This window comes from Leuciscus leuciscus (assembly GCF_965113295.1).
Source record: "Leuciscus leuciscus genome assembly, chromosome: 14".
In the NCBI taxonomy this organism is placed as follows: Eukaryota; Metazoa; Chordata; class Actinopteri; order Cypriniformes; family Leuciscidae; genus Leuciscus; species Leuciscus leuciscus.
This window is the reverse complement of record NC_138738.1, coordinates 31604323-31627863: the sequence shown is the minus strand read 5'-3', so window position 1 is coordinate 31627863 and position 23541 is coordinate 31604323. Positions and strand designations below refer to the sequence as shown.

Here is a 23541-nt window from a genome sequence, read left to right as displayed (position 1 = left end):
ATGCCAATTGCACGCTCCCTCAAAACTTGCGTTATCTGTGGCATTGTGCTGTGTGATAAAACTGCACATTTTAGAGTGGCCTTTTATTGTGGCCAGCCTAAGGCACACCTGTGCAATAATCATGCTGTCTAATCAGCATCTTGATATGCCACTCCTGCGAGGTGGATGGATTATCTCAGCAAAGGAGAAGTGCTCACTAACACAGATTTAGACAGATTTGTGAACAATATTTGAGAGAAATAGGCCTTTTGTTACTAAGATCTTTGAGTTCAGCTCATGAAAAATGGGGGCAAAAACAAAAGTGTTGCGTTTAGAATTTTGTTCAGTGTATATTTTTTTGTCTCATTTTGCAATATTAATATTATTCAAACATCCAAAATAAGATCATTTTACCTGATAAGTGATGCAAAACTGCATGAGATCTAAAGTCTGTTTAGTGAATGTTTTTAATGCGAGTGTATTTCGTCTCATTGCACTGGCAGATTTTCTTTTACTAGTTTTAAGTATAAATGTAAAAGTGAAAAATTTGGGTAAAAAAATGTAAACAAGAACAACTGAAATTTTATTCAAAATCGATTTTCTGAAAACAATTTTTAAAATGATATGCAGTTTTCCATCTCAGGTAAATGTATTATTTTGTAATAAGGATGTTTAGATATTTGACTGGAAAATACAGATTAATAAAATTATTATGTTTTCTTCTTCAGTGAATGTGTATTGTAAGAAAAAGAGCTTCCCTGACACTCCAAAATAATTCTGTTATTTAGTTATTATTTCGTACTGTTTTAAACTAGGGTTGACAATAGAATAAAATAATTATGATTAATCTCATTATTTATAATAATATGAACATTTCAGTGTTAAATCTTGTATTAAACATATTTAATATCTTAAATTAATTAGGCTAATTATTGTGACTGTCCTACAAAATACATTTTGTAAAGTCTTTGCAACTGTTCTGAGTTGTCCTAGACCACCATTTTAAAAACTGTTTTTTAAACCCGTTTAAACCTTTATGGTTTTTCATATTTTTTTGTACAATATCATGGAAGAAACATAAATACTACAGGCCTTCAACCACATAATAGTCTGGGGGTAAAGGGTTATGGGTTAAAACATCTTTTATATAATTGACAAAAGTATGCAACACCAGCAGGCATTGTGTGAGAAAATAATCTTCTGCTCATTCAGTGAATGAATAATTAGATTCATTGAATTAAACACAGTGTTCCTTATCAGAAATCTACAGGAATTGCCCTTAAATGGAGTGTAAGAATAAAGAAACCACAGCCACTAACCAATATATATAGGTTATGTAATATTTGACAGGATATATTTGCAGGATTCCCGACCTCAAAGCAAGATCCAATTATGTCAGGAATAAAACAAACACAGCTGCCCACAGTAAGCATGGTTGTACCATATCAGAAAACAGATGTGCATTCATCTGTCAATGAGCTGAATCATGATCCAGATTGCTTGGACTAGCCCAGACCTCAAACCACATAAATGCTGTGTGCAAGAAGTTTGATAGAAGAATAAGAACCTACTTACAGATTTATTTACAATTTCCCACCAACAAAATAAAAAAATGAACATTTCCTGATTATCCAAGGTGTATATGACTTTCTTTCCTCAAAATAAGAGAAATTAAGGTTTTGGAGGAAAACATTCCAGGATTTTTCTCCATCTAATGCAAGTGAAGGGTGCTCAACGTAGACCATTTTTGATGGTTCGAAATCCATATGTAGGCAGCTTCATATGGGTCCACACAAGCCCAGCTGATGAATCTAGTGAATCAATCAGTCATTTTCAGAAAAAGATTAAAAAAATACTTTTCAGCTACAAATGCTCGCCTTGGTCCAGCTCTGCGAAGCTCGTTCAGGATACAGTTGAGTTCACGACCTCTTGCGTGACGTATACATGTTGGGATGGTCACGTGACAAAGGCCACACAAGAGTCATTATAATCCAGTGTGATATACTGTATTATGCAATAATCAATGATATACTGTATATGTGAGGATCTCACTGTTTTAAAAGTACATCTCTCTTTCTCAATGTATCCCAGGTGATTATTGGATAGACCCGAATGAGGGCAGCGCTAGAGACGCCATCCAAGTGTACTGTAACATGGAAATGGGGGAGACCTGTATACCTGCCAACCCTGCCAGTATCCCACGTAAGAACTGGTGGACATCACGCTCCAGCTTACCAAAACCAGTCTGGTATGGAGCAACCATGAACCGGGGAACTAAGGTTAATATAAGTACAATGGTGAACATCAAAAATATTTGCCCTGTATATGTCACTTAAATGTATATTTCCTACTCTTATTTTACTCCTCTTCAGTTCACCTATGGAAACAAAGAGGCATCAGCTAACATGGTATCAGTCCAGTTAAGGTTTCTCCGCCTTCTGTCAAAAGAAGCAGCACAGACCGTCACCTACCACTGCAAAAACAGTGTGGCCTATAAAGATGAGAGGAACAGCAATCTGAAGAAGGCTTTAGTCCTAAAGGCTTCTAATGGACAGGACATCAAGGCATATAGCAGCAACCGTCTGAAGTACACCGTCATCACCGACGGATGCTCTGTATGTTTCGATTTTTGACTTTGTATTGTTTGGCAACATTTACTACATAAAATGGAAATTAGTTTTGGGGAAGCTACTTTTCCAATTTTAGATTGTTTGGGTAAAAGCTAATCATACGTTTAAGTAGTTAAACTAATAGATAACATTTAAAAGAGTAGTACATTAAAAACTATTTAAGTAGGCATATTTATATTTTAATATAGTTTGTTTGAACAATTACATGTATTTGTCTCAATTATGCTGACACATACTGTACAGTGTACACTACTGGTCAAAAGTTTGGAATAATAATTAAAAACAATTTTTTTTTGAAAAAGTTTCTTATGCTCACAAGGCTGCATTTGTTTAATTAAAAATGTATGTATTCCTTTGATGGCAAAGCTGCATTTCCAGCATTATTACTCCAGTCTTCAGTGTCACATGATCCTTCAGAAATCATTCTAATATGCTCATTTGCTGTTCAAGAAACATTTCTTATTATTGTATAAGCTGAAAACAGTTTTTGCCCCTTAATATTTTTGTAGAAATTGTGATACAATACAATAGTATTCAAAAGTGTGGGGTAAGTAAGACATTTATTCAGCAAGGATGCATTAAATTGATCAAAAGTGAGAGTAAAGACATATATAATGTTACAAAATATTTTTATTTCAAATGAATGCTGCTCTTTTAAACATTCTTTTCATCATCAAAAGTGTCATGATTTTCAACATTGATAATAATTAGAATCATTATTAATAATTTAGTACCAATAATAATTGAGCACCAAGTCAGCATATTAGAATGATTTCTGAAGGATCATGTGAGACTGAAAACTGGAGTAATGATGCTGAAAATTCAGCTTTGCCATCACAGGAATAAATTACATTTTAAAATAAATTAAAATAGAAATGGTTCTTTTAGATTGTAATAATTTTTAGCAATATTACTGTTTTTAGTGTACTTCAAAAATAAATAAATGAAGCTTTGGTGAGCATAAGAGACTTCTTTTAAAAGCATAAAAAAACCTTAATTCTTGTAGTGTACATTTACTCTAATAAATACAACTAATTTAAAATACTGAGTTAATACTGAGACAGTGATACTGAAAAATGTAGCTGTTACTGTAAAAGTTACTATTATATTTGCTATATAAGTTCACTCTGATTACACTTGTGCTAGTAGGTGTTCTTACATGACTTAAGTATCCAACTTTATCACACAGCGGATCACTGTATGCATTCTCATTGGTAGTTTCCACATCACATTCTATTCTCATTTGCATAAAATCATCACTCTGTTAAACTTTGTTGCATCGCTGTTGCTTGAAATTATCTAATCTCACTGAATGACTTGCGGTCATTTCGCTGCTGCAAATTGCTGCGAATCAGTGTGAATGGTCCTTAAGTTAGTTAGTCCCCAATGCTGATGACAATGTCAAGATTAGCATTCAGTAAGTGTTCTCATTTATGTAAAAATGCTACCAATGGAAAAACTCACAATTTTCCCTCTTTGTTCCTCTCTCCAGAAACCCAACGGCGAATGGGGCAGGACTGTCTTTGAGTACCGCACACAAACCCTTTCACGGCTCCCGATTGTGGACTTGGCTCCAGTGGATATAGGTGGCCAAGATCAGGAGTTTGGCATTGATATCGGCCATGTGTGCTTCTCATGAAGTCAAGGATAAAAGCATCATAATTTGGACTGGAGTTCTCAGCCAATACAGTATTTATTGTCAAACGCCGTCTGTAAGGGCCTTGAGGGATTTCTGACCTTTATTTCATGATTATTCATGATGATTTCCACTAGCCTGTGGTGTATGAGTGCATGAGAGACTATATGGACCCTTTAATTTATACTTTATACGCCATGTGTTATTAAAGTATGTGAAAACATTGATTTGAAATGAATTCAAAAAGTCATGTTTTACAAATTTGACAGCCTTGAGTGTCTAACATGTATGATGTTTTGTTGATGTTGTTCACCCTTAAATTGCAGTCATTTCTAGGGGATTTTGAAGGTTAAGTGAATCTGGATGAGATAGATGAGTTTGTTTGTGTAGTATTAAAGTAGGATCTTATTCAGGGTAGCATTCAATTCCCCAACAGTTCTCTTCCCAATCCCAATTGACCATACGAGAGAGAAATCAAACTGTTGGATGGATGATTAATTTATACTTAATTATTAATGAAAACTCTCACAGAAGCCAATGTTGGTCTCATTAAAAGACTCATTAGCCTACAATACATGACACAAAGAAACTCTTTATCCAGCTTTTTGTACTCTTAAGAGGGGAGATGGGCAGCAATTGTTTGTAATGAATTCCAGATTAAATATTTGAAATCCTTTTCAACAGGAATCATTTGAGTTTTATCATGAATAAATGTTAGTAGAGTAACGGTTTACTGCTGTTGAAAAAAAACCCCACAAAGCTAATATGGTGTGCTATCAGTTTTCATTTATTCGCCATTAAAGAGCAAGTGATAAGCATTAAACAAATATTAAAACAGCCATCAATGAAAGAGAAAAGGATAGGAACATCTGGAAATATAAATGGAGAACCTCAACAATGATTTTGCTGAACATATGAAAGACTGACCAGTTTTTGATAAATCTATAACCCTGATGATGTTTAGTATATTAATAGTTTAGATATAATATAACCTTTTAGTCTTTGCACCATTACAACATGAGCAACCTCCTCAGCAACAACTGCAACCACAAATTATTATAATTTGGCAAGGATTCTAAACACAACTTGGCCATGAATGAATACATCTTTGTATTTCAAAACGCCATCTAAATTTGGTCCAAACTCTAGAAAAATTCTAGAAAGAGCTAGAGCACATTTTGTGTCAATCTCTCTTTTAACAATTTCTGTTTCAGGATTAAGAAGTTAAAATACACAAATCATCAATCTTAATGTTGATTTTATTATATAAAAATAGAAATGACCTCTACAGACCTTTTTGAGGCTCCTGCTACATTTCTTTCAAACTCAATTCAAAATACAAATATTAAATATGTGATTTTTTTTTAGGGTTTTGAGGTCAAGAATCACAGCGTATATAAAAATGTCTTTCCAAAATCAGCATCGGCTGTCCACCTGATCCAGGGAAAACACCGTCCCCTCTAGAGTCAGTCCCATTTGGAACCCCTCCTGCCGAAACAACAAATGTGAAATATGAACTAAACTGTGAGATCAATAAAAACATGTAACAAGGTCAATGAAAAAGATAATTCAAGTATAGATAAGACTATATAATAACTTTCATTATTAACATTCTAACAAACAAAACATCATCACATTGTTTAATGCTAACAGACCAGTAGTTCATGTACATTCAAAATTGTTATCTTTAAAATGAACCACTACAGTGAAACCGGCTTCACATTGCACACATAAGCAGCACTGAAGTGTTAATTCTTTATTTTGTTTCTAAGCCGTTCTTCTGCATCTGTGGTTGTGAAATGTCGACTTTCATGAATGCAGTCTCAATGCATGCAGCCAATAGGAATGAGTCTCTATCAGTGCACATTTTCAATGATTTTTCTTCATGTTACACATTGAATAAATAAGCTTAGGGCTGAAACTTCCAGCAGCATGGTACTGCTTATGTGTGTGTAAACAAAAATGAGATGGCATGCATGCAATACCCAGCAACACAAAGAATCCGCAACTGCAGAACTAAACGCCTGTCATTGACAAAGTTCACCCCAGCCCTTCTCAGCTCAATTTTAATATATTTGACCATAAATTCAATTCTGCACACTCACAAAATAGGTCCAGAAATTGGGGAAAGAAAAAAAATCAGCATGTTGGTTTAACATATTATAGGGTTAGTTGACCCGAAAATGAAAATTCTGTCATTAATTACTAGTCGTTCCAAACCCGTTTCGTTCATCTTTGGAACACAAATGAAGATATTTTTTATGAAATCTGAGAGCTTTCTGTCCCTCCACTTTGACGTTTCAAAACGTCCATTAAAGAGATCGTAAAACTAATCCATAGTAACATTTTCTGAAGAGACATGATCGCTTTATATGATGAACAGATTGAGTTCAGGCTTTTATTCACATATAAACATTGATCAGCGAACATAAACAGATAGAAACAACTGAATCTGCTACACACGCGAGAATGAACCTTATTGGTTCTTGCACGTCAAGCGAACATGTTTTAGCTTCCATTTACAACAACTAATGTGTGAGTTGATGAATGTTTATATGTAAATAAAAGCCAAAATTCAATCTGTTCATCATTTAAAGTGATTGTGTCTCTTCAGAAAATTTGGACTAAACCGCTCAATTCATATGGATTACTGTAGTTTTATGATCTCTTTATAAACGTTTTGAAGCATCAAAGTGGTAGTTGCGTAGCTGTCAATTGGAGGGACAGAAAGCTCTCAGATCTTCATTTGTGTTCAGAAGATAAAAATCTTACAAGTTTGGAATGACATGAGGTTGAGGTTGAGTAATTAATGAGAGAATATTTATTTTTGGGTGAACTAACCCAGTAAGACATACAACACCATTTAGACACAGCAAAATACCATATATAGATAGAGCAAAATTCATGCTTGTAAATCTTGTAAAACCATATTAAAATACTAGAGGATCCACTGTGAGGTGAAATCACAAATGAAAGTGTACAAACCATCTCTGCCGCTGAGAGGTTGGGGGTGGCATTAAGGGTGAAAAGAGAGATGAAGATAATTGAATTATTCAGGATTACAGGATTTACAGACAGGAGTGCAAATGATAGGGTGACGGGTCTAATAATCTCATAACAGGTGGGATGTCCTCATAAATGGAAACTTCCATAATCCTTTGGATTATTGGAATGGGAATTAAAAACGGTCTATCGTACAGTGGGGTGAATGCTGCCAAATACTCCTCATATGCTCTGATCTTTTAATACAGTCTGACAATCATGTTAGCTGCTTCTACTGTTTTTGTTTATGATACATTATTGACATTTCTCTCTCCCATGTCTAGAATTCTATCATAATCCTATTCAAAACATATGAGCAACATGTTCAAAATGATTCACACTTTTTTTTTATATAGCATTTCAATTTGGAGATATTGCACATTGCATCAGAGACCAAATTAAAACCTTATGATACATAAACAAGTAGTGCTGTTGTAGAGTTATAGAGAATATAAAGATTGTGCTTGAATTCTACAATATTTAGTAGATGCATGATATTATACAAATAAAATAACTTTTACAGAATATAAACATGCATAATTTATTGGTACCATATTCATTATCCAACAATATATATATATTTTAAATATAACATGAAAATAATCATCATATTGATCAGAATTGTAATATTGTTGAATATGTAAATTACAGATTAAAAACTAAATAAATGTGCTTACCTGCATCTCATCCAGTTTGGACTGGATGTCTGGGGTGAAGACAGTAGGTCCACAAATGAACGGATCAAATGGTTCTGCTCCAAACAGGTCTATATCTACAGCACAACCAGACAAAGTAGTAAATACTTTGTCATTTAGCAGAAGTGTGCAATAGTTCATGGATCACCCCTTGAAAAATTTGAATCCCGAAATGTCTATTTATAAATAGAATATTATAAATGTATATTATATATAATTAATTCATTGCTAAAAACATCTGTCAGTGCATTGAAACTGAAAGCGAAATTCACAACCAAACAAATGTCTTCATACAACATCTATACACCATGGCTCCATTTGTTTTCAACTCAAATGGACCATTTTATGGAGAAGCATATGACATTAGCAATTATGGATCTTGCCTTCAGGTTTTTGAAAATGGGACACATTCATCTAAGTGAGACAGCACAAAGAAGGAGCCCCCTACCTCTGTCTTTTGGAAGCAGGTACGGAGATGAGATGCCGTTACAATTCAACCGTCTTGTTATTGGAGACTCAGGGGTGAATGGAACCATATCAAATATGTCAGTGGAGGGCGCTCTAGCTTGCATGCTTCCAGCCTAATAACATTGACAACAAACATATAATTATAAAGGCGTCAGAACCAGCCCAAATGTAAGATCTGACTTCGTTTGTGTGATAAGCACTTAACTGTATTTAGTTCTTATTTATTTATTTATTTGCAAGAAAAAAGAAAGCAGTGGTTCTCAAAAGGTCGGGAGACTTCCCTAGTTCCCTAGACAACAAATGAGGTTTGTGCGAGTTTCTTCTATGCATGGCATTCACTGAGTAGTGGTTATGTAAACAAATTCAACTTTCGCTGGGAGTTTGATTGACCAATCATAACGTTGAATCCACCATTTTATACGACAAACAAATCAGGAGAGTTAGAAGATTAACGTCGGTGGACTTTAACTTGAAAATTGTGTATATTGACGTCTTTCCGTGATTGAAACAACATACCTTCTGATGTTCATTCATTTTGTGCGCTTTAACCTTGCGCACGAGCAGATCTGTTTCCTCTTTGGAGAAGCGTTCAGTCTTTCCGCTTGCAAATTACGCCATGTAAATAGCAATCAGCCATGGCACAAGCACAACTGGCTTTTAAAAGGAATGGAAGATGAGACTCTGATTGGTTTATTGCACGTAAAGCCCAAAACACATCCATTACTCACTAAGAGAATAGGGACAATCCTTTTAGACCATGCGCCGGGCGTGCTGACCATTTTTCCCGTCGTTAAACTATCAAAAGTGGATTCGAACAAGCCCTAAGTGCACTTGCGCCCTCTGCTTTAGACCATGTGCTTAGATCGTTAAAATAAGGCCCTTTTCATACCAAAAGTAACCTACTCTGTCTTGGCTGTCGGCCTGTTGTCAGTGTCCTCTTTACTCTGCAATGTATTTTTCACTGCGTGAAATAACCCCAAAATAATACCTACTACAGGGTAGTGCAATACAGCTCCTGGAGGGCCACTGTCCTGCAAAGTTTAGCTCCAAACCCCAAATCTGAACCCAGAGAGTCCCTTCGCTTATGGCCTCACAGTGAGGGCAATTAAAAGCCCTTGATGGTCGCTTCTGTGTGGGTACGGCACAGGCAAAAAACGCACATCTCATGCTAATCTGGAAGTTTAATTGGTCCCGCGCAGACGGAACAAGGCTTCAAGGGCATGTTTGTTCGCCGCAACGCACAAGAGGATCTCGTAGACTTAAATCCACTTTTCGGCAATGACGAAATTATGACAATGTCACGGCCTTGGCGACCAGCACAGCATTACGGCGCGTTCCTGTCCCTGATTCGCACATTTGAACGCCATTGGACATTGCGATTCAATGTCATTATGCCAATCAGGCTTCAGTATTCTAGGTGAAAGGTGTTTCCCCATAGCGTCATCGATGACACAACGTTAAAAGACAGATTTTGAAGGGGTATCAGCTAATCAAGGTCTAAACGTTTTTCACGAAAACATTAAACAAAACTTCTAATTCTTCTTATTATTTAACATTTGATAATGAGGGGGATGGTGTAGAGGTTTTTACTTTAAAAGGAGAGTGTCACCCCCCAAAAATTGAGAACCACTGCATTAAAGAAATAGTTCATCCATTGCTATATTTCATGAATCATATGGATTGTCCATGATTCACTGTCATTATATGGAAAAGAGCAGCCTGGACATTCTGAAAAATAACCCAATCTGTCTATCAATCAAAGAAAAAAATCCATTCAGGTTTGGAACCACGTGAGAGTAAATGATAGATTTTTCATTTTTGGATGGACTATCCCTTTACAAATTAAAGATTCAAATTAAAGTGTAAGATTGTATAGTAACTAAGTGAATCGCATGCAAAGTGAACTGTGTTATTTTTGTGTACGAGACATTTACACGAGGTCGTGGCATGATGTAACCACTTGTGGATTGTAATTGGGTGGGCTTAGCAGGAGGAGGGGTGAGCAAGCTTGCTGATTGGCTGGAATCGGGTGAGCTGACAGGCGTTAGAGTGACAGAGGAGATCTCTAGGCTGGACAGTGATGTGACATCACCACACCAGGACAAGGCAGACGGCCTCTGCAAAATGTACGGCTCATTAGACACATTAACATGCAGGTGCTGAAAAAGGGCACTGGGGGTTGGGGAGAGAGAGAGAGAGCGAAAGATAGATTGGAATAGAGAAAAGGGGAAAACATGTGGCGTAAGTAGATAGGAGAGAAAAACAAACATTTTGAATAACTAAAAGAGAGCAGAATCATTGAGATTGGAGCAGCATCCGACTGGAATGATAAGCAAGACTCATTTCCTACTGAACGTACTGGTGAGCAGCGAGGATCCATCAGCTGATCCTCCAGCTCTTTAAGCTTCTTCTTCAGTTTTGAGTTCTCCATCTCCAAATCCTGAATCTTCAATTAACATAAGCACATATTGAATAAAACGATTCACATTTTCATTTGTCAATCACATGCAAACATTTTACATAAGTCTTTGGGATTCGGGACAACCCACAGCCTGCTCACAGGATTATTCTGGTTAGATTCGTCTATCTTTAGTCGTATTTACACTTCAAAGAAAGCTGCATATAAGCAGCATACAGTATATTATGAAAAGGAGCATTTTTACAGATGTAATGCAGCATACATTAAATGTATTTACACTGGAATCAAAATCAGGGAAGCAGTCAGCAGTCGGAAAAGACCGTTGTTGAACAAACATGTTTCATTTAAGTTTATCAGCTTTGTCTCAGATATTTATCCTAAAAAAGAAATAATTGTTGACATGTGCCCGTTGCATATGTGAGCTCTGCTTTTTATATTTCAGCACCTATATTAACAGGTTACAGTATTCAAAATGGCCACATAAGCCGTGTGGATTCACAGATTGAAATTGGCAAAGTTTGTAGTAAGCCAGAATTAAACTTTTTAAAGGAAACCTATTTATTGACAACAACCCAAATATCAGACCCACCCCCCTTTCCAAATCCTTCTGTGCACCAGTCTACAAAAAGTTGTCTTCCCTTATCTCCCCAAGCACTGTCACATCCACATTTCCCACTATTTATAATTTTTTTCAAAACAACCGCAAGCCTTCCTCCATGTTGCTGTTTGTTGACATGTTCCTAAGAATCAACTCTCAAATTGATGGGTGTTTCTTTAACTGCGAGCCCTTTTATGTCTCAGGGGTTGATTTTTATAACTGACAACTTTTAACTCAAAGACAACATGAACAAAATCTTGGAAACTTTTTATCATGCTTTCATCATTTACTTTTGCCACTTTCCAAATGACTTTTATGGATCCACTTTATTTTGCAACGCAGAAGTAAGCTATTTTCTTTGAATGTGCAAGACTTCTGATTCCTTAGCTGCTATAGGTAAATAACTAGAACAATAACAATAACAATGTGTTCATAATTATGACAATACATCAAAATATTAAGGTAAGAAATGCCAGTTTACAATATCAAGCAGCATAACAAGTTCAAAATAACTGGATGAGGATTAACTAGACACATTCAATTTACAAATGGCTGCTAGGGTTGCCACCCATGTCTGATAAAAAACCTGGACATATCGATGACCTGACCGACCGCTTTGCTCACAAGTGAAAATGTCCATTAGTTCACCCAAAACTGGAAATTTCCTGATAATTTACTCACCCCAATGCCATCCAAGATGTTCATGTCTTTCTTTCCTCAGTGGAAAAGAAATTTGTTTTTTGAGAAAAACATTTCAGGATTTTCTCCCACACAATGGACTTCAATCGCAACCAGAATGCTGAAGTGCAAATCATTGCAGTTTCAAAGGACTTTAAAGTGCTTCAAAGGGCTCTGCTTGATCCCAGATGAGGAATAGGGTGTTTAATGATGTTGCCCGTGACCTTTCCAACGTGATGACGTCATGCTTGGCGCGTCGCAGTCCAGCACAAGACAAACAAATGCGGTTAAAAAGTATATCAATTTTTATTTTATTTTTACCTATCGAAAATTACCTATCGATTCGCTAAGACCCTATTCCTCAGCTGGGATTGTTCAGAGTCATTTGAAGCACTTTAAAGTCCTTTGAAACTGCATTGATTTGGACTTCAACATTCTGGTTCCCATTGAAGTTCATTGTGTGGAGAAAAATCCTGAAAAGTTAAAAAAAACTTAATTTCTTTTCCACTGAAGAAAGAAAGACATGAACATCTTGGATGGCATTGGGGTGAGAAAATCAGGACATTTTCATTTTGGGGTGAACTAATACTAATTCAACATCACTGAGCCCAAAAGCATCAGCATCATGCAGAAACTATTTCTGAAACAGTTCTGACCAAGTCCAACTAAAATCCAACTAAATGAACAATGAACAAATAAAATATAAAACAACATGAAATTAGATCATTGACAGTCATATTAAGAATATATTAAACCAAAAACGTTCATATTTTTAGAAAGGATGTGAATTAAAACAACCACTGCAGTTGATAGCCTACATTTTTAATTGATAAAAATAATAATAATTTAGCCTACCAAATTTTCAAATTTTTTTCTGACTGGAACACATGGAACGAATCACCGCTCCACATTTTGATTGACAGCCGTCACAACCTACTAGTGACCGTGTTTAGGCTACTCCTTTCTTTTCAACCATTGGATAGGATTTGAAAAAAACGCTGTTGTAACTGTAGCATACTTCTGACGAAGCGCTGTTAATAGGTGAAAAACGATGCCGCAAAAATAATAAATAAATTGATTTCCTTAAAAGACAAAAGAACGCATGCATGTTTTCTTAATATGATCATTAAAAACCAACAGACTGGTGAAAATGCGGGACATTTTCTCAATATGCGGGACAAGGGGTGAAAATGCTGTGCGGTGCAACGCAAAGCGGGACGGGTGGTCACGTCCCTACTCCCTGTCTACAGAGGCAAATGATAGTGCATTCTACACACAAGATACAAGACTGCTCTTTGCACAACGCATAGGCTATTTCAAGTGGAAAGAAAATAGTAAATGGAACTTTGTGTAGCCGTTCGAAAACCGGGACATTCAGTGTCCCGGGAGAGTGGCTAAATTTCCCGGGACAGGTTAGGACAATCCCGGTAAAACCGGGACAGGTGGCAACCCTACTGCGCATGCATCCATCAAATAAGATGGATATTCTATTGTTTTACCCTTGTCCCAGACCTACAATCAATCTTAAACTTTAATCTTAAATCTGTAATAAAAAAATTAATTATTACATTTGTAAAGTCCCCCTGTGGTAAAAATCAAGTTTTTAATGTTTATTTGTGGTGTTTTCAATATGCTTACTGTGCATAAATTGCACAGTAAAAATTCTCTTTAAATTGCAGTGAAAAAAAGATAGTTTGAAAAGTGCGGTTTGAAATTGCAGTTTTTTTGACGTCACAAACTACCTCGTAACCAATCACGTCAATGTATGATCATCAACGAGTGGATCTCTGAGCTGGTGTGAGTGAGTGGAGGTGGGGCTAATTTTCATATAAATATATATAGCCTCGTATACTAAATGAGGCAAGGGTGTAGAGTTACATTCAAGCTATTCAAAGGCATGAATTTTTTTCAAGGAAAAAACATTTAAATATGTCATTTTGGTAATCAAAGATACGTTTTTAGGGATACAATTATTGACTACAGGGGGACTTTGAAACTAAGCTGATTTAAACGATGTCTGAAGAAAACAAACAAAATTAAGATAAAGATCAAGCATATTTTTATTGTGTCATTTCTGGTCAAACTGTAATTTAATTATGGATACACATAATCTAGCAATAAAAGTAACCTCAGCAGGACAAAAGAGTCAGCCATTTTATTTTTTAAAAAACACAATATAAAATCGAGATGTTGGGAATTTTTATTGCATTAAGAAATAAGTATCAAAATTCTTTTACAAAATAAATTAGTGAAAGGTGTGTTTAGTGTGGCTTAAAAGAGTTGCATATTTTCCACAGGGCCAGAAGTACCCAAGAATCATCCTGCTATGAGCGTGTTTGTGTGAGAATGAAGAATTCTGGGCACATATATGCATCTTGAACGTGTGTGTGTGCAGTAATCCATGAACATAATCTTACTCGTTTCTGAAGGTTTCCAATCTGTTTCCTCGTCTCTACATCTTTTCCACCAGACTCTAGGAACTTTTTGTAGGCGAGATCAAAGGCTTGTCCAATAGCAAGAGTGATCTCCTCCGCCTGGGCAAGATTTGCACACATTGCAATCAATAAACAAACCAGGTTTCTACTGTATGTAACATTTGTTAGATATCACAAGCTTATACTTACACATTTTTCACTGTCAAACACGTAACACAGGTGTTTCTTCGTCTCGGGCTCTGTACAGATAAAGGTGAAGATTCTTTTATCTGTTTTGTCATCTGCACAGAAGGACATTCTGTGAAGTTGGCAGTTATGCTGCATCTCCTGGAAAAAGAAGGACAGTTGAACTGAGATGAAAGGCTCACTGGAATGACTGACCTATTTTGAAGCAAAAAGCAACAAATCGAAAACAGCCCAGAGGAGATTTTTTTTTTTTTGCTCAGGGGTTTAAATTGTTAAGGCTCTTTCATGGCTTGGGCGAATTCATGTGTTCTCGGTTATGTTTCAACAATTATGTTTATTACTTTTTTTTTGAATGTTTCTCCCAAAATTAAAAGATGTCACATTTTTGACATTAGCCTATTTCACATGCATGAGAAGTGCTTATTTATTTTGGCAACCATACTCATGGGTGTCACTTAGTTTTAAAGGGGTGGTATAATGCCCTTTTCACAAGATGTAAAATATGTCTTTGATGTCCCCAGAGTGTGTATGTGAAGTTTTTAGCTCAAAATACCCCACAGATATTTTTATATAGCATGTTAAACACACCATTTTGTGTCTGTTCCTTTAAATGCAAATGAGCTGCTGCTTCCAGCACAGAGGTTGGAGCTTCAACAGCTTGTGTCATTTTACCTCACACAGACATGCACTGAAAATTTCTAAAACTTTTAGCCTTTTATGTTCAAACCGGAGTCAGATGATGTCAACGGAGTCAATGATGGAGAGACTCAAGGGGCCGTATTTTAACGATCTGAAACGCCAGTGTCAAGCGCAAAGCGCAAGTAACTTTGTGGGCGGATCTCCGGCGCTGTTGCTATTTTCCCGGCGGGATAAATGCCTCTTGCGCCCGGCGCAAATCTTAAAGGGGTTGGTCTGAAGTAGCTTCATTATTCATAGGTGTGGTTTGGGCGTAACGTGAAATAAACCAATCAGAGCGTCATCTCACATTCCCTTTAAAGGGATAGTTCACTTTGAAATTAATTTTTGGTATGTTTTAGCTTACCTCAAGGGCATCCAAGATGTAGGTGTCTTTTTTTCCGCAGTAGTTTAAATTTTTATATTTTTAGGTCAAACCGTTCTTGTCTGTCAGTCATATAATGCAGGTCTATGGTCATTATCTCAAAACACAAGCACAGAGTCCAAATTAAAACAATTCCCTGTCGTCCAAATTAAACAATTCCCCATCGTAAGTACACATTGATGGCCTAAGACACGAAATGAGCGGTTTGTGTGAGAAAACGAACAGTATTTATATCGTTTTTACCACTTATACACAGCCATGTCCGAGTGATCTGATCTGACGTGTGCATAGATATATACACACTAGATGTCGCCTTGTCTACGGCAGTTCATTGGAACAAATCAGATCACTTCGACATGGCTGCGTATAAGAGGTAAAAAAAACGATATAAATACTGTTCGTTTTCTCACACAAACCGCTCGTTTCGTGTCTTAGGCCATCAATGTGTAACATTGTTACACAATTCGACATAAACACACACGCATGTATGATGTATTACCAGATTACCCACCTCGGTAGACATAGCTCCACGCGATACAGTTGGCTTGCTCCGATCAAAACAAACGCACATGAGCAGCGGTAGAGAGGGGGAGGAGGCCGCCGCAAATGAGTTTTTTACGACTGTGTTGTGAAATATACACCCCCCCACAGCTGTAGGGGGAGCTCGTGGGGAAAACATGCGACAACAAAAGGGAAAATCAGCGAAGAAGTGACAAGAGTTCGCTAGAGTTACCGAGTTCTCCTTTAAACAACGTGGCGCAACGTGAAAATGATAACTGTGTCGGACTGAAACTAGCAAAAAACACTTGTGTCGCGCTTGACGCTGCATTGCGCCAGGTGTAAGATAGGGCCAAATATATGTTTATTTCCACTTTAATATAAGTGTGATCCCCTTTCTGTAAATTAGATTTCATTAGAATCAAGTTTGTGATGAAGGCTATCTTGATCAAGTTAGTGAGTACTTTATTTTTCCGAAAACCATTTTACTGTTTAATTTGCGAGGAAATGCTTTATTTTAAATATCCAGAAATCACATCAATTTCAGTATTGTGTCGCAAAATCAACATCCAATGACAGAAACTTTGACATGGACAAAAGCAGTATAAGTGTGAAAGGGCAAAGTTTAATTGTAAATGAGGTAAATGAATTGTAAATGTAAATGATGATTGATACATATTGATGGAACAATGGTGGTTTCACAGCTGATGTGACTCATTCAAGATCTCTGTATGTTCTCTCTCATCCAGACTGACAAGCGCTAAAGCATAACAAACTCACTAAAGTCTAAGAAGGGATATTGCAATAAAATTTCAAACGCAATTGCAAATTCACTTAGTGTTAGTCTTTCCCCATTGAGAATTAAAAGCCCTGAAGCGATTCCGATGCCCAGAAGCGATCGCCCTTGGTTATTGCTGTGTTTTCTCGTGGTGGCGCAGATGCAGCAAATATCTAGCAAAATATCTCACGTTACACAAAACAAAATAAATGATTTCTCATGTGAGAAGATTCTGCTTCTTACAACCTGCAACCTTTTCTTTAGAAATTGACGTTTTGTCTTTGAAGCAAATCTTTGTTTTGTATTCTTAACAAGTTAAAAATGTAACATAGAAAATTCTGTTAAAATATCTTAAAAATATTTTACAATATTTTAGTTGTTTTAATTGTTTGAGCCTAGATGTTCATGTAGTAATGTCATTTGAAAGAACATGTGTAATCACTAAAATAATATAAAATATAATATAAATCCTTATATAATTCATAATACTTTTTAGAATTTTTGTTTTTCTAAACAATGGCTACAATGGGAGAAACATCCATTTATGATTGTTCTAAGAACTACTGTTCACAAACATTGGCTCTCTTTTCAGATCCTGACAGAGCTATTACAGCTATTTTGTTTTGAACACATCTTATTGCATTTATCAAGTGCTAATTGGTTACTTTAGTTGCTGAATTAGTTACATTATTTTAATATTGGAATGAGATAATTCTATCAGTTGTGCTAACAGAACTTGATTGGTATTAAACAGTAAATGTTTGAAATATAAGTTGGCACTTTAATTTTCAGTTAAATTGCATTTCATTGTTCTGTCAGAGCAGGTGTGAGGATAACAGTGGGGTAGTTTATGGAGCTGAACAAAATTGCTGTGATTGTTCGAATCTAAATTAGGCTTGCCATGCATGAAATCACATCAAGTGGTTTTATCTTTATTCAGCACTTCCTGTGACTGAACAAGACAATTTTATATTTGAAAAAACCTACCTTAGTTTTAGGGTCCAATATCTTCACACCATATATAGAGATCTGAAGCTCCACTTTAGGAGTCTTCTGCCCCTCTGACTTCTTGATGTGCCTTTGAAACTGAGGAAGCAAAAGTGATTCAGCACATGCAGCGGAAGTACATACCAAGGGAAAAGCAGACAGAGCCGGAGGTGTTCACTATTTTTAAAGGCTGCTGGAGAGCAGTAGAGCATAAGGTGAAATGAGGTGTTCAAACGCGTCTCTAGAGGAATACACAGTCAAGTCCAAAGCTGGACATAAATTGGGCAAAAGAAATATCGCCAGGAAAATGACATCATTACCATGCCCTTAATCTGTCACCCTAAAAATCCCACCAGGTTCTATTTCAGTTCTATTTTTAAATAACAACAAAGCAGTAAGATGTATCAAAAAGATTTTTACGTTAATGTGCAGCATCACCTCTTTTCTCACAGTGTCTGAAACTTTTTTTTTTCACAGAAACTGTTCTATCAAGGATAGTACCTTCACACTTAACATAACATAAATTGTATGAAATATCACTGAGGAAAATACAGGTAAGGCTATAGCCTAAAGTTCAGAATCAGTTCTTTCTTTTGGAAGACAATTATTATTATAACTCCATTTGTCGTGCACTTTGATCTTTGAAACTTTGCAGAACTTTTACATTCACAAACATATATATATATATATATATATATATATATATATATATATATATAGTAGCTTTTGCCTTGTGTTAATAGGAACTCACATAACATTAAAATGAGGCTTGAGTCTGTTATATGAACTTTGGAAGTAAATGTACCCTTTTAAAATCTCTGTATATTTACATATAATTATTACAGCTGTTTCTGCCCTATAAACAGGCATGAAGAACTGTGAGCAAATTTTATGGTCTGTAAATGCACAGAAGGGTGGTGGAGTGCTGTGGACACACTACCTTCAGCTTCCTGACAGCCACACGGACCATGTCTGTCCCTTTTGGCTGCTCCACATCTGTGATTCCCAGGAACTACATAAACACACAGCAGACACAGTTGATTTAAGTAATGTATTAACACTATATTTTGTTTGTAATGGTGACTGGGTTGATAAGCATAGTATGTGTGTGTAGCATTCTGTACTTGATGAAAACTATGATGAAGGTGACAGTCACAGAAGGGGACTTTAGTGAGCTGTAATAACAGTCTATTCACTCACGCACACACACGCACGCACGCACGCACACACTTTAGTACAAATTTAAACATCACTACATCCATCATACCAACAGCTTCAGTAGAGCAGGCTCATCTTTCACACACACACACACACACACACACACACACACACACACACACACACACACACACACACACACACACACACACACACACACACACACACACACACACACACACACACACACACACACACACACACACACACACATCTCACATCCCAAAGTCAAAGACATGGTGTACATAGTGTGCATTTGCAGTGTAGGGCTGCTCCCACCCCCTTTTGTGTAGTACATATTGAAGAAGCAGAGAGAACCACAGGAACACATAAGAAATACGTCTCAAACTGTACCTTTGCATTATACACAACATGACTTCTCACCAAGGCTTCAGGTGTGTGCATACTTGGTTTATCTGGATGTAAAAAGAGAATAAAGATGAAGAATTTAGGTGTAATGGCAGATGACTGATATTTCCAGTAAGTAAAAAAAAATTTAAAAAATTGAAATGTTAAGAAGTTTTTTCAGAGCAAAGTCGGACGCATTTCTATGGCAACACTATCAATGGCAAAATGTATATGCAGCGGTCACTTGGTCACAAGTCGGAGCTCTCAGAAAATTCTGAGCTTACAAATTGTAATTATGAATTCTCGAAATCATGGTAATTCCGCCATGGTGTGAATGCACCTATAGTTACTGACTTGAAGTAAATTCATACATTTTTAATATAATGTTTGTTTCTGAACAACAATTGGGAAAATCTATCAAATTTTGCGCTGTTCCTAGCGTGTCTCACCAGCCGGTCAGCATGTCCTTTTGTTCTCACTGTTAGAAACGGGCAGCTGAAGGCTACAGTATTTTTAACAAGGTCCATAATATTCCAATGCAGATTTTGCAGCACATTTTAGCTATAATTATTGCCTGAGCCTCTCACAATTTAATGCAGGTTTAGCATTTATATTTTATAATGTACATTTACATTATTTATCATTTATCATTTATTGACATGTATTTATGTCTATGCTATTCATGTGATTAAAAAGTCAGTGCATCCTTTCAGTGCTGCATTGCTGTGCAAAGATGGTCAGTCAATGTTTCATTTGTTAGATTCTTTTTTCTTTTTCTTTAAATTTTTTTTGTGGTTGTCCTGAACTTTTTAAATGCACCACAGGCACAGAAGCAGCAAAAATGTACAGTAGTTAAAGAGGAATCGCGAACTATAAAGTTAATTATTGATTCTCCTGCATAGCTGACACTGCATATTTACCTCAGAGACCCCTTAAAACACTTAACATCGATAAGGGTCTCCTGTCTTTCAGTCCTCCAATTTCAGTGCTTTAACATGAAACAATCAGCACACCAAAGTCTCAAACACAAAGAAAGCCTTTTCATGTTTTTTGTTTCTGAGAATTTTTGAGAAAGGTGTGTAATGCAAAGATAATAACACTGTGATGCAGAACTTGAGATCAAAGCAATGCACAGCATGAATAAATTAAACTGATTACTTCTGCTTTTATTTATACTGCTGTTGTTGCATTTGTTGTCAGTTTCAATTATTTTCATGTGATGATTAATCAGACCTCATCTTTTAATTAAATGTCTTCTTGTAGACGTGTTAAATGTTGAGGTCCATGCATATCACGTTTAATTAGAGCAGGGGTTTTAATACTGTCCAGGGAGTCCAGCGACCCCCAGGCGGCTGCAAGGCAGAAAATGACAGAAAAAAATAGAGTAGTAAATGATTATATTTTCTAAATAATTACATAATAATAGTCATCTTTATTTATACAGCGCTTTTTACAATACAGATTGTTTCAAAGCAGCTTTACAGTGATAACCGGAAAATAATGCAACAGAGTTTGTTTTGGCTGTACAGCAGATCTAGAAGAAAATAGTGTCATAGTCCAGCTTAACTAAGGCCACATCCACACGAAGCCAGAGCTTTCCCTATCCGATATCTTTTTTCCCCCGTTCAAAAAAAAAATTCCGTAAACACGGCGTCGTCTCAAGAAATATCTGCGTACACACGAAACCACTGAAACCGACTCAAAACGATGTAGTATACATGCCAGACCAGTATGTGGCGCTGTAATTCTGCCTCAGACATACACTAAAAACGGAGAAGAAGACTTGGAGCTCGCGAATAAACCTTGCGCGCTGTATACAACAATAATATTAGGCACAGTAGCTTCTTTTTTTCTTTTTTAATCAAGAACTTTGTTGAACAATTGTCACGGTTCATAAATCCATTGTCTTCTTCTTGTCTCGTGTTCTGTTGTCATGTGTGTGTTGTGCATTGATTGTGTGGGCGGGTCGTCTGATCAGCGATCATCAACAATTAAGCTCATCACTCCCGTCACCAGCTGCAGCTCATCTCATCACCCCATAAATACTCACCACTTTCTCATTTCCCCTGTCAGATCGTTGTATGTGGTTTCCCGGTTGTGTTCCCAGTCTTCGTGTCGAGTTTGTGCCTGCCCTGTTCCTGTTCCTGTTTGTGTTCCCTTGGATTTGGATTACTCGTCACCTGGGATTCTCACCGCACCACTTCACCGTCTGCACTGGAACATCTGACCATCGGGGTCCCTGCGTTACCATCCTGTGTCTCAGCTGTTATTTGTTCCTTGTTCTGTCACTTCAATAAATGAGTATACTTGCAATTGCTTCCTCATCTTTTACCGTTACAGAACGATCTGACCAAAAGCATGGAAGCAGCGAGTGGTTCCTCCAGTCCCATGGAGGATTTTCTGAATCAATGCATGAAGAGAATGGACACGCAGGAGAAGAATCTCCATGAGACAGCTCGCGCTGTTCAGGCTCTGGTAACGCAGGTGTCCGGGCTCACCCAGCAGCTACAACAACCACAGGTTCCCACTGCGCCACCCGCACCGCCGATTCCCCCACCACCATCAGCGGACCCATCCCAGTCAGAGCCCCGCCTGCCGATTCCGGAGGCTTACGCAGGTGAACCCAATTACTGCCGGTCTTTTCTGACCAGATGCTCTATGCATTTTTCTCTGCAGCCCCGTACTTTCCACGACGAGCGAACCAAGGTCGCGTTTGTTCTGGCGCTTCTGACTGGGAAAGCGGCGCTTTGGGGAACGGCGGTGTGGGAGAATCAGGAAGAATGCTGCTCCTCGTTCCAGAGGCTCTCCGAAGAAATGAAACAGGTGTTCGACCGTTCCGTGTCCGGACGTGAGGCTGCCAGAGTATTAGCCGACCTTCAACAAGGAGAAAGATCCGTATCTGACTTTTCGATCGAGTTTCGCACTCTGGCAGCCGAGAGCCAATGGAACGAGGAGGCGCAGTGGGACATGTTCCTGCATGGGCTGGCTGACCGCGTCCAACGAGAAATCTACGCCATGGACCTTCCGGCCAGATTGAGTGATCTCATTGCCCTGGCGATAAGAGTGGATGGTCGTCTTTCTCGAGCTGATCGACGTCTGCAGTCCCAGCGGGTCCCGGGAGGGATCGAGGGACAACGATCCAGAGAGAGGGACGCGGTCAGTCCCGTCGAAGATCACGAGCCCATGCAGGTGGGTCGAGCCCGGCTTTCCCGGGAGGAGAAGGAAAGGCGGAGATCCCTGGGCCTTTGCATGTACTGTGGAAGAGCGGGACACTTTGCTTACAGCTGTCCGTTAAAAGGCCCAGCCCGGCAGTAAATATGAGGCTACTGTCGGGTGGGATCTCTGCCGAGAAGACCTCATCCACATCTACTCTCCTTCCGGTAAGGCTCCGATGGTCCTCTCACCTTCACGACTGTCGAGCACTTCTGGACTCTGGGGCTGAAGGTAATTTCATGGACTACACTTTTGCACTCAAGTTTCAAGTTCCCCTCAGATCCCTCACACATCAGATTGCAGTACACGCACTCAACGGTCAAGAACTCCCCACCATTTCACTTGCCACCGAAGACATCACCCTCATCACATCAGGCAACCACACCGAAACCATCTCATTCTACATCATGGACACTCCTCTTGCACCCATCGTCCTTGGTCATCCCTGGCTCACCCGTCATAACCCCAGAGTGGACTGGTCATCACAATCTGTGTCTTCGTGGAGTAGCTTTTGTCATAAGTCTTGTCTAGTGTCTGCCTGTCCGTCTGTTTCTGTCCCTGTGTTTCAGGAGGAGACAGTGGAGTTATCTAACGTGCCCGCGGAGTACCTGGACCTGAAGGAGGTGTTCAGTAAGTCTCGGGCTGCTTCTCTTCCTCCGCATCGTCCCTATGA

At 37.8% G+C, this 23541-nt stretch overlaps 2 protein-coding genes across 3 annotated transcripts in view; one reads left to right on the top strand and one right to left on the bottom strand.

The window, feature by feature from the left end:
- Positions 1 to 4932, top strand: part of col5a2b (collagen, type V, alpha 2b) — a 33299-nt gene extending 28367 nt beyond the window's left edge. The window contains exons 52-54 of the mRNA XM_082136068.1: positions 2071 to 2258; positions 2352 to 2594; positions 4102 to 4932. Coding sequence (XP_081992194.1) covers positions 2071 to 2258; positions 2352 to 2594; positions 4102 to 4248 — 578 coding nt within the window. The 3' untranslated portion in view covers positions 4249 to 4932. The remainder of the gene's footprint in view (positions 1 to 2070; positions 2259 to 2351; positions 2595 to 4101) is intronic.
- A 77-nt stretch (positions 4933 to 5009) lies between these two features.
- The window catches only part of gulp1b (GULP PTB domain containing engulfment adaptor 1b), a 93644-nt gene continuing 75112 nt past the window's right edge, over positions 5010 to 23541 (bottom strand). For both annotated transcript variants that reach the window (XM_082136071.1, XM_082136070.1), the window contains 9 exons: positions 19662 to 19723; positions 19030 to 19101; positions 18090 to 18188; positions 14770 to 14907; positions 14563 to 14679; positions 10810 to 10896; positions 8431 to 8563; positions 7965 to 8059; positions 5010 to 5733 (listed from right to left, as the gene is read on the bottom strand). In XM_082136071.1, coding sequence (XP_081992197.1) covers positions 5662 to 5733; positions 7965 to 8059; positions 8431 to 8563; positions 10810 to 10896; positions 14563 to 14679; positions 14770 to 14907; positions 18090 to 18188; positions 19030 to 19101; positions 19662 to 19723 — 875 coding nt within the window. In that variant the 3' untranslated portion in view covers positions 5010 to 5661. The remainder of the gene's footprint in view (positions 5734 to 7964; positions 8060 to 8430; positions 8564 to 10809; positions 10897 to 14562; positions 14680 to 14769; positions 14908 to 18089; positions 18189 to 19029; positions 19102 to 19661; positions 19724 to 23541) is intronic.